This window comes from Centroberyx gerrardi, chromosome 2, assembly GCF_048128805.1.
Source record: "Centroberyx gerrardi isolate f3 chromosome 2, fCenGer3.hap1.cur.20231027, whole genome shotgun sequence".
Taxonomy (NCBI): domain Eukaryota; kingdom Metazoa; phylum Chordata; class Actinopteri; order Beryciformes; family Berycidae; genus Centroberyx; species Centroberyx gerrardi.
The window spans coordinates 26,243,278-26,257,155 of NC_135998.1; the positions used below are offsets into that span (position 1 = coordinate 26,243,278).

The 13,878-nt window shown below is 45.9% G+C and overlaps 1 protein-coding gene across 2 annotated transcripts in view; it reads left to right on the forward strand.

Moving 5' to 3' along the window:
• lhfpl2a (LHFPL tetraspan subfamily member 2a) overlaps positions 1–11,830 on the forward strand; it is a 32,728-nt gene extending 20,898 nt beyond the window's left edge. For both annotated transcript variants that reach the window (XM_071901760.2, XM_071901761.2), the window contains 2 exons: positions 2,988–3,931; positions 10,566–11,830. In XM_071901760.2, the coding sequence (XP_071757861.1) occupies positions 3,511–3,931; positions 10,566–10,822 (678 nt within the window). In that variant the 5' untranslated portion in view covers positions 2,988–3,510 and the 3' untranslated portion in view covers positions 10,823–11,830. The remainder of the gene's footprint in view (positions 1–2,987; positions 3,932–10,565) is intronic.
• Positions 11,831–13,878: the final 2,048 nt, after the last annotated feature.

A 13,878-nucleotide genomic window follows, 5' to 3' on the forward strand; every position in this document is an offset into this window, starting at 1 on the left:
ATCTCCCCAGCTGGTTCAAATTGTTTCAGCTCCAAAGTGTTTTCCAACAGTATTCCTGTCAATGAGGAATTAGTCTTTGCAACTGGCCAGCAAATGTTTGACCCTAACTCTTCTGACTGCCCTTGTTTTATGCCCATGAACCGTTCCTCTTAAATCCTAACAAGGCATTGTCAAACAACAGCCTCGTCAAAGGGCCTTTGGGATTGGGCTCCTCATCAGGTGGTCGGCGGTCTTTGTATGAGGGTTGAAAGAGTTTCTTGAAAAGTTCTGTCAGTGAATGTGTGTGTGTGTGTGTGTGTGTCTGCATCTGTTCCTGCATCTGTTCATGCTGAGGCAATGAGGACATTTGTGATTCATAAAATTAATTTTGGTCCAAATCCACAGAGGCGGCTGTCTGTGCCTGCCCTTATGATCTCATCCATTTTGCACAGTCCAAACATACAGTACTATATCTCTGTCACACACACACACACACTCACCACACACACACACACACACACACACACACACCACCCTGCAGGAGACCGCAGATCTGGGTAATTTTCTCCGCTGGAAGAGGAGAAGGGGAAGAAAGAAAAGAGAACTGTTGTTGATATCGCAACAGGATGACAAGGATCAAAGTTTGTGTAATGCTCTTACTCACTCATTCACTGCGAAGGGCTTACACACACACACACACACACACACATTCAGTCCCTTGCTGGGATGTGACCTCAGTGGGACAGCCCCATCCCCAGCCCTCACTGTAAGAGCAGACTAGGGCCCTAGTGATGGAAAGCTTGCAGTGTGGGCGGCACACGTGTCAACACCGGCCCCCGGCTCCCCCGGCTCCCTCCGCTCCCTCGCCAAGGACTGGTCGGGGAATGACTAACAGACTCCCAGGAGGGGGCGAGGAAACCAGGGTCGAAAAAAGACTCAAGGAAAGGAAACAACTGTCATCCCTGGCCCAGAGCTGTGTTTATAACATGAGCACACTCGCCTATAAAGCATACTCTAATGTTCTCCTGCCTCTTAACTTATGTGTTATAACGTCTGTCCTCCCCAAAACTGTTACCGTCTCTCATAGATAAACTTCTGAACTGCAGTCAAACAGAGCCATGTATTTCCTGAAAGCACTATCTTTTGTGGTACTAATACTGGGTGTAGCTTGACATACTGCAAAGCCAGTAAATCCTTTATTAATGAATCTTGGGGGGATGTTAAGGAACATCCCAAGGGTCAAGGATCACAAAGAAACTAATAAGAGGTGATATTTTAATTTACCACAGAGCTTGGGAGTGGTAGTAGCCTCAATCAAATATTTGTGCAGTGACAGAAAAAGTTGTGGGGATTTTGCTGATGTTTTTCCTCTCTAGTAGTAAGTACTTTTGCCAGTTGAAGCCTGACGTTAAACCCGACACTAATAAATGTATCATTGGTGTCTGAAATATGCATATAACTAGTGATTTCTGTGTCTGTAGCATACCTGTAACTACATTAGCTGTATGAGGCTGTGATATTGAGTAAGATTACCTGTCAATCCCATAGTTAATTTAGGATTGTTTGTCTCCATCTTTGGTGCTAAGCGGCCATTGATGTGGTGTTTCTGCACTGCAATTCCCAGAGATCACCTGTCAATCAAACAGTGTGGGCGGAGCTTGGGTTTTCTGTTGATGCAGTTTGAGTTTCTGTAGTTGGCGCTCTTTTCTTTGTCTGTTCAGCCATGGTGGCTATCACTGCTCATGCTAACTACCCAGTTCTTCTTCTGTTTATTCCAAACAAACTGGAAATGTAAATTGCATCACTTACTGTGTGCCAGAGGATTTTTCCCAGGAAAGAGCTACCAGACACCGACTGTTTAGAACAGCAAATGTAAAAGCTTACATGAACTGGATAGAGGTTGTATCACTATTGTGTCATGGCAATCGGCGATAGAGAGTAGCAAAACAGATATTTATATGTATGAAATGCTGTATGGTGAGCTTGTTTCCATAAGGTCAGTTGTGATCCTGCAGTGTGACAGAGCGGACTTTGTTGTGAACTGATGTCAGTGAGGTTATCTGCCGGTTCCTCGCTGCAGTGTCACTGACTCGGCTGTGCTGTGGGGTCGATGTCACTGAGGTTATCAGTGGTGTGTGACAGCCGGACAGCCGTTCTGTTATCTACTGTTAGCTGACCCCAGGTCAGTTGCGTGGGGTGTTTGATGAGAGGCCTCAGGCTTGTTTTTCCCTCTGTCTGCATCCGTTTCTCATCCCCCCTGTTTCCCCGTCCCTCTGGGATTCAGCCCTCCCCCCTCCACCTCCTCTCCACAGCACACCACTCACTGCATGGAGCCACACACACACACACACACACACACACACACACACACACACACCACACACACACACACACTTTACTAATCTTGACCCTCATGAAGTTTAGATTAAAATGTTCCCCCAGTTCAGTAAATTGGACTCTCAGTTTTGTTATCTGTTTTCAGTTGAATAAATGCATGGACATTTTACTCTACAGGAGCGCTAATTACACACACACACACACACACACACACACACAGGGGAGATGGTGCGGACCTGTCAATCATATGATTCCACAGGGAGAACAGAACAGAGTGAGTGGCCTGAGAGCAAATCCTCGGACATAAACACACTCAGAAGAGAAGAGGCCCACTTCAAACGAACACATCCCAACACAACTCATTAGACCCTCTCCTAAAGATCTAAACCAGGAGTCCTCCCTTCCTCCTCTTTCTGCTCCTCCTCCACACTTTCCTTATTCTCCAGTCTTGGCTTCTCTAAATATGAGGGGGAGATTGGGAGTCTTGACGTAACTCAGAGTTGCAGTTGCTCACTTTGAAGAAATGGTATGATAAGATGAAGAAATCATGTGACTAACGATAACCAAAAAAATGCTGATCAGCTTAGATCAGCATTTATACATGCAATCAAGACACTCGCTCACCTTCTTGTTCTGTCCCTCTGTCTCCTCTTTCTCTCTTTTATCTCTAGGTGTGTTTGATGTGACGCCAGCGGGCTGGCTCAGGGAACACTCCTTCAATACGATGTAGAGGCCAGGCCAGACACAAGAGTCAGAAGAAATTAAGACGGAGCGGAAGAAAGAGGGTGAGTTGAAACGGCACTGGACGGAGCTGAGAGAGTCCCAGAGACCGGCCAAGGAAGAGGAACGACAGCTGTGCCAGAGCGACACCAGCAGAAGATAAGAGGTGAGAGGGAAAGAGAAAGGCAAAGAGAGAGAGAGAGAGAGAGAAGGAAGCAGCGGACTGTGAATCATTGACTTGAACCTTTCTTGTAAAGCAGCCTCACCTACTCCTCCCTCCTCCGGCTGTTGTGGATCCTTCACTTGCTCTCACACCTCCACTGGAGAAGGATCGCAGCCTCAGCTCTCTCTCTCCTGAGGACCCCTGAGCCACAATCCACCTTTAGACCTCCGAACGGCATCGGAAATTCAAATCCTCAACGTGATTTCATCGACCTTCGATCTGAATAGAGGGACGATCCAGACGCCGTCAGTATGTGCCATGTCATCGTCACCTGCCGCTCCATGCTGTGGACTCTGCTGAGTATTGTGGCTGCGTTCGGAGAGCTCATCGCCTTCATGAGCACCGACTGGCTGGTGGGCTTCCCCCGCACGCCCGACGCCGTCTTCGGCCCCCATGGGGCTACCACGGCCGGAGAGGCCTACCGGCCCACCCTGGGCATCTATGGCCGCTGTATAAAACTGCCCCACCTGCGGCGAGGAATACTGTGCGGACCGTATGCGGTACACTTTGGGGAGATTGCCAGCGGGTTCTGGCAGGCCACGTCGATCTTCCTGGCGGCGGGGATCCTGCTGCTGTGTGCTGTGGCTTTCATCTCAGTCTTCACCATGTGCTTCCAAAGCATCATGAAGAAGAGCATCTTCAACGTGTGTGGACTGCTGCAGGGTATCGCAGGTGAGAGGCAGAGATACATTTAGGAACACAGAAGCACACACACACACATTTTAGTTTGTTGCATGTCACTGGTAGTGTGTAAAAGGAGAAGTTTGTGAGCTAGAGGCAAAGAGGACAGGAATCTGGCAGCTTACACAATTCATCTAAACCTTATTGTTTCCATTCATTCCATCCAGCATCCATCAAGGTAAATGAGAAGTTATGCATTGCTGAGAAATTAAACATTGCTGGCCACACACATTCATTATGAGCGCCGCAACTCCCACAGCTTCAATTGTGTGTTTGACTCTCATGCAGACTTGAGCTTGAACTTTTACCCAAGCGGTCAGAGGTTTTGAAGACATATGGTAACATGTCTCCACCCCCAAGGCTGTCACTCTAGGCAACTGCGACCCAAATATTTATTTTCTTTCATGTCAGCTGGAGCCTTCCTGACAGTTGATCTGCCATAAAACTGGTCGTGCGTGCGTGTGTGTTTGTGTGTGTGTGGGGGGTGTATCTCTCTGTCTGCCTGTGTCTATGGTTATGTGTCTGAAGCCAAATCTTGGGCCACTTTGACCGGCTGTGGTGAATTATGGAAGGGAGTAGGCCATGAGATCATACTCGCAGAATCTTTTCTTTTTTTTTACATAGTTTTCAGCTCTCTGTTGATTATGGTTGTCCTCCCCCGCAGTTGTTTATTTGGTCCTGGCCCAAACAGCAAAGGTGGGTGTGTGGTGAAGGACATGGCAACTCTAACCCAGGGCTGTGCGGGCCAGCTGACCTGGGACAGCACTGCTTAACTGAAGGATGAAGGACAAGTGGAAGGCTGTCTTTACCAAATGAGCTTGAAGTATCTTAATGTGAATGTGACATTTAACAGCACTGTAATGTCAAATGACAACATGGCCCCAACTCATTACAATTATTCAGATGAGCTGTATGCCCATTTGTTTAGGACTCTGAATAGATTTTCATGCCTACATCTCTTCTACATTTTCTATATTATTGTTTATCGTCTTTCAATAGAATCATATTGTGATGAAGTAATGATATCGAGTTATCATGATACGTAATTATTTTGTCTAAATTGATGATAGTAGTCAAGCTATCTGCACACCTTGAAAATCTTCTTGGCAGGTGAAAAGGGATAAAGACAGGACTAAATAGAACAGAAAGATTCCATGCACACTGCCTTGCAATGGATTAGGGGTGGGATTAGGAAGAATACATTATCTGTAGGTGTGGTAGGGACTAGCGTCAGTCATGACCAATCAAAGTCATGGTGCAAAATGACAGTTCTATGTTGGATGACAATCATTCAGCCACTGCCACATGTGTATATAGTTAAAATGAATATCTTATTTTTTCCTGCTTGAGGGATTTATATCAAATTGGCCAACATATCCACAAAAAGGGCAGGAATAGGATGTGTTCATGTATGCATGGCTTGGTAAAGCCACAAAAATAGCACAGACCACGACTGTGCATTGCGCTATTGACCTGTTCTGAGAAGGCAGGCAGTGCAAGCGCAAATCCCGGTAATCCTTGGCACCAAAATTGCACTGCGCTGCTTGATCGTAACCGACACAGCCCCTACTGCACCTCTCCTCCCAATCGGGCACAGTCAAGTTCACAGCGAGTCATCAAAATATCAAACGGGCACAGGCAAGAAAAAAAACTTTGTGCACCCGACATGAATGCCACTTCGCCAGCGCAAAGCCCCACCATGCGCTGTCACCATACTAGAGCCCCTAGTCTCTACTGCAAAGCACTACGAGCTGTAGCTTGAGAAGAGTCAGCTCAGTTGAAACAGTTGGTTTTTGGCTTTTTTAGCTAGCTAACTAGTCAGCAGGCTAATTAAGCAAAGAAACCAGCAATGTTAATGATAACATATAACGCTAGCTTCCACTAGATATGTTAGCTAGTGTGCAAATCAGATGTGTTAACAAGACAGTGATGGTTTGCCTACCAGATACTATGATTTGTTGGCTAACAAGCTGACATTATCTAAACACAAAATCCATCAGACTTATCAGCGGTGAAATGATCAGTTCTGCCAGAGGGCGTGTTACATCACCTGAAACTCTATTGATTTTCTATACAAAGCACTGGGAGTCTGGGACACATGACTAAGGTGATTAGGGAAGTGGGGAAATGTGTCTATGAGTCTCCACATGGTAGAAAGGATGAGGATGTGGAAGAGGAAGAGGAAAGGGGGCGAGAGGAGCCTCAGATAGCAGAGGAGGCGGGAGTGTTTCCTTCATGCCTCCCAGCCTCGACTTAAAGGCCAGTGACCCTTTACTCATTTTGACCACAGGAAGAGATAAGGCCCAGCATATGCTGCCTGTCTGACATCTAACAGTGTGTCAGTGTTGATGTTTCTGTCCAGTCTGTGTTTTTGAGTTTGTGCTTTTCCCCCGGCATTTCTTTCCTCTGTCAGTGTCTTTGACTTCTCTGCGCAAGTGGTGGAACGACTGCCGTCTTTCCATTAGGGCTGTGAATGATATCACTCTCACTGATACCGGCACCCCCCTAGCCCCCACCCCACCCCACCCCCACCACCACCACGTTGACTTTCTACCAATCATTATTTCCACAATGTGTGCCGACCCTCCAGTAATGAGAAAACTGGAGCCAGACGGCAGATGTTTGGGGAAATGATTGACCTCAGATGGGAAGATTGTGATGCCGTTGCCAGAGATGGTCACGTCATTCACTGGAGTGGCCTCTAACCCCATTAACCTAATCTTCACATACACTGATGTCACTTGTACATTTTGCTCTATACTGTCATCCCATTATGACTGGCTGATGGCCACAGTGTCCCGTCTCTCCCGTTACAGACTGAGGTTCGACAATCGGTTTTAGCCCAGGTGGCTTTAAGCAGCTCTGTGCTCTTTCAGTGCTGAAGGTAAACCCATTCATTCCACCTTACATAATCGAATGATTAAACAGACCACAAAGAGTCTGCTGATCAGGGTCACTGTCTGGGGAAACTCTGTGTCCCGCGAGACTGCAGGAACACATCTGGAGGCCTTGTACACCCATTACAGTACCTGTAAGTGAATTCCATGCACGTTTACTGGAATGGCTTTGCCACTCGTCGTCGCTCACGTCTCAACCTAGCCGAAAGGGATTAGAGACAGGCCAGCAAACAAACTTGGCAGTAAAACTGTCTCCAGTTCTTCTGTGTTCGGCGTCATATGCTTTTACTACCCACTATAAACTCTCCCCTCTGGCAGCGCAGCATGGTCTACCTCAGTCAGCTGTGAGTCACGGACCTTGTCACAGGTTTGACCATTGACCATTTGACTAAGCCCCGGGCAGGAACTGAAGGAAGCAAAACAGCATGATACCAGAATACCAACAGTGTTGCTGTGTGACGCTGGTTCTGACATGAGATTTCTGTTGTTACGCAAATATGGAAAGCAGAACTGCTGGATGTGACTGATAAGAACTCCGTGTCCAATAGCTTTCTCTGACTATCTGTGTTTACAATGGGGGTGTGTGGCTGTTTCAAAGAAAGAGTGAAATACAAAATGACCTTGGCACTGACCATGACTATGCAGTGTTGAAGAAGCCTATGCTCCTTTTAAACTGCAGCATTTACATATCACCTTAAAGGTGCTATATATAGCATTTTGAGCACTAATTCATTTTGAGACATACTGTTAACGTAAACAAACGAAACCATTGCCAAGACGATTGCCAGTCTCTATCGGCCTCTACACTGCATTTTACATTGTGTGCCACAGGCTTGGATTTCACATCTGCTGTGAAATCTGCTGGATTGCTTTATGGCACAAGAGAGATTGTTTTATGGTACATAACAGGAAGGGGGCGCTGTTCTTCCAGAGCAAACAGAGCTAAAGCTTGCAGATGGTGTAAGGAATGAAAGGCCGATGGAAAAATCACTTCCAACATGCTTATCCACTTCAGTGAAGCCAAAGAGAAAACCTTTGACCGAAGTACCATCATCCTCTTTGCAACAGGAAGCAAAGGGGTTTATGGGAAACGTGGTTTTTGATTTTGAGAAACACAATCACTAATCTCACGTAGCCGCACCTCCGTCTCCAACTAACAGAGGTCTGGAGGAATTCAAGCAGAGTTGGTTAGAAAAGGGCGCTGTGGGCTGTCGTCATGTTTCAAACTAGGGCGGAGCCTGGCACTGGTGCTCACCTGTGTATTGTCCTACTGGCAACTAGTCCCAGAGACAGGAACATTCCCCACTCATTATTTTCACGTCATCCTCTGGATTTTAACCATCATTATGCAGCGTCAATCCCTTTGGCCTGTAGAACGGCTACCTGTTCCACCATTACTGACGTGAGAGGACAGACTACTAAACTACACATTTCTCTGTCCCATGTAATGGATCACAGGCTGTCAGCCAGGTTTGATAAATCAAACACTACCATAGCCTGCTGGTAAACTGTTTTAGAGCAGAGATTAAACTATCACTAACAATACCACTGGCTTGAGATAGAGGCTACCAATCATCTTGACCGGGTCTCATTTGTTTATGGTAATTGCACCAAGGTATCACAGTTAATTTGACAATAATATATTTATTTTTAAAAAATGCTGCCCATAGCTCGTTTAAGATGCTCTAGCTGAGGCCATTCTCCACTCACACTAAGGAAAGAAATGAAAGAGGAGGAGTTGAAGGTGGAGGTATAGTGGGACTCAACCTTCATAACAGAGAGAAAAAACGATCCTTTACTCGTTCCCATGCACATCTTTGCCATAATCTCTTCATCCTTGCCAGTATTTCCTGTTGCCCTCTTGCTGTCTTTTCCCCCTCTGTTCTCTCCTCATGTGGATCCCAGAGTCTGACCCAGTCCACTCCTTTTCCTGGAGCTGAGAGAGGAGAGGGGCGCCCAGGTTTCTCAGAGCAGACTGTAGACCTGCTGTGCGATGCTAGGGGGTGGAGGATATGGGGGGGTGGGGGGGGGGTGGAGGAGGTTAGGAGCGTTTAGGGCAGGGAGGGACTCATGTGGGGCAACAGAAGGTAGAGGGATACCGTACCTATCCAAGTGGAGAATTGACAGATTGGAGGTTACGGAGACAAGAGCCAGTGCATAGGGAATAGTGAGGCTGGAAGGGTGGAGTGCAGTGGGAAATTAGGTTAGAAGGTCCAGTGTGTAGGGGGGATTTGTGTTGAGGGCTCTGGGAAAGTGTGTGTGTGTGTGTGTGGGAGAGAGAGAGAGAGAGGGGGGGGGTGGTCTTAGAAGGGGCGGGGCACTGAATTAAAACCATACCTTCAATCCATCACTGGAGCTGGTCTGGACGTCAGGGCAATGCAGCAACATGTGGAAAGAATTTATGACCTAGTTTTCATTTCCTTGTTTAATACGATATTGGGTGCTTTAAGAGGGAGAGAAAGGGAGGAGAAAGGAAGAGAGAGAGAGAGAGCGAGATTAAGAGAGAATGAGAGGGGAGAGATAGTTTCAGCACCAGACTTGTTTTTTTCATCTCCTTATGAAGCAAATGAGCAGGACTTGCTTGTTGAAGGAAGGGTGGGAAGGAGGGAGGGTGGGAGGGAAGGAAGGAGGGAGAGCTAGTCTGGTAAAAATCAGGGAGGCTTTCTCTGTCTCTCTTTCTCTCTCTCTCTCTCTCTCTCTCTCTCTATCTCTCTCTCTCCTCTACATTTTATTTATTATCTATAATTATATTATTATAAATGTTTCCTCCTGAAATCAGCTGCAGGCCTTCTGGCCAGCTGAGTGATCCACTCCTGTGGGAGAAAGTGCAGAGCAGAGGGGAGGATGGGAGGAGAGTGAGAGGGAGGTAATGCTGGACCTGATTTTAGTCCGGGGCCGGCAAACAAGTGGATTTGGCTCCGCAGCTCTTTGCAGCTCCACCAGAAAGATCATCCAGGTGTGGAGTGAAAGGCTTTGCGAACAGTGGGAGTGGATAGAAGGTAATCAAGTTGTGCGCTGATGAACATGAGCCTGGAAATGATTTCATACCTCGTAACATCAGACTTAGTTCATGGGCTGAGAATGTTTTCTCCTGCTCATAAATAATGATGTACGTTTTATAGAATGCCATCATATCAAATCAAGTGAATAGTGTGGAGGTGTTGAAGTCCAGTCAGCATGGCACTGGAAGTGGGTTACAGAGGAAGCGACCCCGTCCTTCAGCAGAGACACAGGACGCTGGCGGGTCAGTCGGCGACTAGGGGAAACCCCTCTGGCTACCTTTTCCTGTTGTTCTGCATGCTCTGTCGTGCACTGACCTGAGGTCTGCCAGGGCTTGTTTGTTAAGATTCAGGTTTGGGTCTCTCTTCCTGCCTGGGGAGTTACCATACCGGAGGTCTTGTTATGATTATCTTCGGTCACGTTCCAAACGATGGCCAGGAAATTATTTCTGCCCAGTGTCACATTTTTTTGTCCGAATGGGATGCTTAGCATGCCAGTGCGGTACTTTGAGAGGAAATGTTTTTGCACCAAAGAATGGTGGTGTTCACAAAGACAGTTTGCCACAGTCATCAATAATGATTTCCCTCATAGTTCTCTTGAGGTAGTAGAATTACACTCAAATGTAGTGGATTTTTATACAGTCTATATATACAGTCAGGCTCTATAAATAGTATTTTAATAAAGTAATAATACTTACTTTCCCTCTCCCCCTGTTTGTCTGCTTGCAGGTCTGTTTCTGATCCTGGGGCTGATGCTGTACCCTGCTGGCTGGGGTTCAGACAAGGTGCAGCTGTACTGCGGACCCGATGCGGCTCCGTACCGGGCCGGCCTGTGCTCCATGGGCTGGGCCTTCTACACCGCCATGGGCGGCACGGTGCTCACCTTCATCTGCGCGATCTTCTCGGCGCAGGCTGAGATCGCCACCTCCAGCGACAAGGTCCAGGAGGAGATCGAGGAGGGCAAGAGCCTGATCTGCCTCCTCTGAGGCTCCGTCACTTTTGTCCAGCGCGGAAAAGAGAAGAAGGAGAAGAGGGGGGCTGAGAAGGATCATCACCTGCCCTCCTGCCTTTTCCCCTTGGGGGCCAGCCCGTCAAATGGAGGCCCCTGCATTGTTTACCACTAAGACTGACTCGCTTTGACGATGTATTGTGTTGATGTGGGAGAAATCTACAAGTGCCAAGCTTTTTCTCAGTGTGTGTGTACTTTGTCTTTCTGCCACTAGAGGTGCTGTGTCTGTGTTATTGTATTCATGTTAATCATGTGGGTTCGTCTGTCACCACATGTTTTGTAAATAAGTGTGTGTATATATACTGTACATAGCAATGATCGGAGAATGATGGTCAGCTTCATCCAGGCCGGGCTGATGATGTCACTCTTGCCTTAAAACACTGGTGTTTTTTTCACCAGACCGCGACCAGCAAACCTGGATCGAGTTTTCTACCTGTGTGCCAGGTGTGAGTAATAACTCTACAAGGGAACCACTACTCAGTCAAGATAAACTACTCACAGAAATGGCCTTAGCTCAGAGTGGATGTCCTTTTAAAGCTTACAGAATGTACTGTCATTTGAATGACTAATGTGTTTGTAGACCTTTGAAATGTATTGATGGAAAAACGCCTCACCAGTGATGATTCACATGGACTGCATGACAGCAAAGAGAGCTCTGTGGTGTGTTTTTTTTTTTTATGTGTGAGACTGTTTTCCTCCATTTTGCAAAATACTGAAATGAATTCAGCTTCATCCTACCCTAAACTTAAAGCTGACCCTTAAAAGGTCTCTGTCTGGTCCTCATTCAGCAGACATCCTGTAATCTGTGCACAAAGACATGGGCCGAATGACGAGGACACACATATGAAGTATTGTTATTATTATTATTATTCGTGTCTGGTTTCAGGGAGGGTCCTTGTTCTTGAGACTCTAGCCAGAGAACTGGGGTCTGTTGAGTCATAGATAGTGTCCTATCTATCCCAATTTGTTTCTGCCAAATCAATAAAGAGAAAGAAAACGAGAGCGCTGCCTGGTGTCAGTTCATATCCAGTGAAAGCCTCCCAGTGGGGAAGAGGAGGGGGAGGAGAGAGGAAGGTATAGCAAGTGGAGGAGGGAGCTTGGTGTTGAGACCTTGGTTTGGCCCTTGAGGTGGGGGTGGGTACGTTTTCCAGTCAGCGGGTGATCAGTTTTTCCACTGATGCAGAACTGAACTGTGTGTGTGTGTGTGTGTGTGTTAAGCTGCTTTAGATGCCTCAGTAAGAACCAAATTTTAAAATAACTACATAACTCTTACATCTCCATCATTCATTTATCCTCTTTCCCCAACTACAAAACCTCTCACCATAGCATTTCTAACTTCTCTCAGCTACCATTGCTTGTGCAGTACCTTTTATGTGTGTGTGTGTGTGTGTGTGTGTGTGTGTGTGTGTGTGATCACACCATGATGAGTCACTGCCTAGATGTACCTCCCTTCATGTGGACCACAGTGAAGCCTCTGGCACAACCCTGTGGCTCCCTTCCTCCACTAGAAAAACTAAACACAACACTTGATGACTTCCAGATTAGAAACATGACAAATCTTACAATCTGAGGAGTGCAACAGCAGAAATTCATGCCAGCAGTTTTCATTTCTGCCTCATTTTCCTTTGCCTCTGAGTTTTGCCTACTTTTTGTTTCCATTCATACTGAGCGGAGGGCGAATCCTTGTAGATCTTAAAGGTTGGGCTCCATGTGGCGATAAGCTGACAATAACTCATATTGCATATAATAAGCATAGTAGTTGCCCAGCTTACGAACCCCTAATGACTTGAACACAAGTTGACCTCTGACCTCAGAGTGCTGCTGCCTACTGGGATTGTACACAATGATGGGGAGGAGTTCAGCTATGCAGTTTAATTAGTAGTTTAACGACATTTGACACTATGTTTTGATAATAGTTTCATTATATTGGAATGATTTTACTTTTTCAGTAGTCAACTACTCAAGCAACATTTTTGTCTAAAAAAAGGATGAAATACAAAGTCTAAATTTTGTGTTAATGTCAGTTTTTCACCCTTATTCTGATTATTTTTCTCTCTGTAAACATAACTGCAAATATCTATGGCCTATTTGTTTTGCAGTGATTTGTGCCTTGCTGCCACTGTATTGTTCTGTGAGCTGAAACATAAAAATAACAACGAGCTTCCTCATTTAAAAATGTTCACAGTTCTAATAATGCTAAAGCTGGAACCTTTGGGAAAAGTAGCTTATAACTCTCCTTTATTCAAATTAACCATTCAGTGACTGTAATCACATTGTGTGTGAGAACACCTCAGTTGGAAATAGCTTAATATCATTACTGATGCATTAAGTCACACAGAATTACAAATCTCATGCTTTTTTTTTTTGTCACAACAAACTTTTGGTTTGCCACTAGTCATCTGATCTGCCAAGATAATAATGGTTTATGAATAGCTATCATTGTTAATATTAGTTGAACTGAATATTTATTAGCCACAGTGAAATGTTGACATTGTATCTCCCAGTTGTATTTTCATCAGTGGTAAACTGACCGCAGCGGCAGGCTAGAGGTTAGAGAAGCAGGCTTGTGACTGGAAAGTCGCTGGTTTTATACCCAGGCCAGCTGGAAAATTGTGGGTGGGAAAAGTGAATGAGGAACGCTCTCCCCTCTCTCAAAAACTACCACTGAAGTGCCCCTGAGCAAGGCACCCAACCCCCAGCTGCTCTAATGGAGCTGCTCCGTGGCCAACTGCAGAAGACTGTGGTTGAGCTGGGCAGATGGGAATGTGAAGCAGGGTATTGATGGAAAAAGAGCATGGAGGCTCAGACAATCTTTCTCATAAAAGTACACAAAGGGCCTGAAAGAAACAAATTTTCAGTTTACTTAGAAAATGTCTAATTTTCCAAATGGTTAGTAACAAATGAGCTTTTGCATCAGATACAGATGAATGTCCAGCTGTAGTTCTACTTGACCTTTCTATACTCTTGATTACACACATCTTACTTGACCATCTTAGAGATTTCTTGTGAATTAACTGAATGAATCCGTCATCA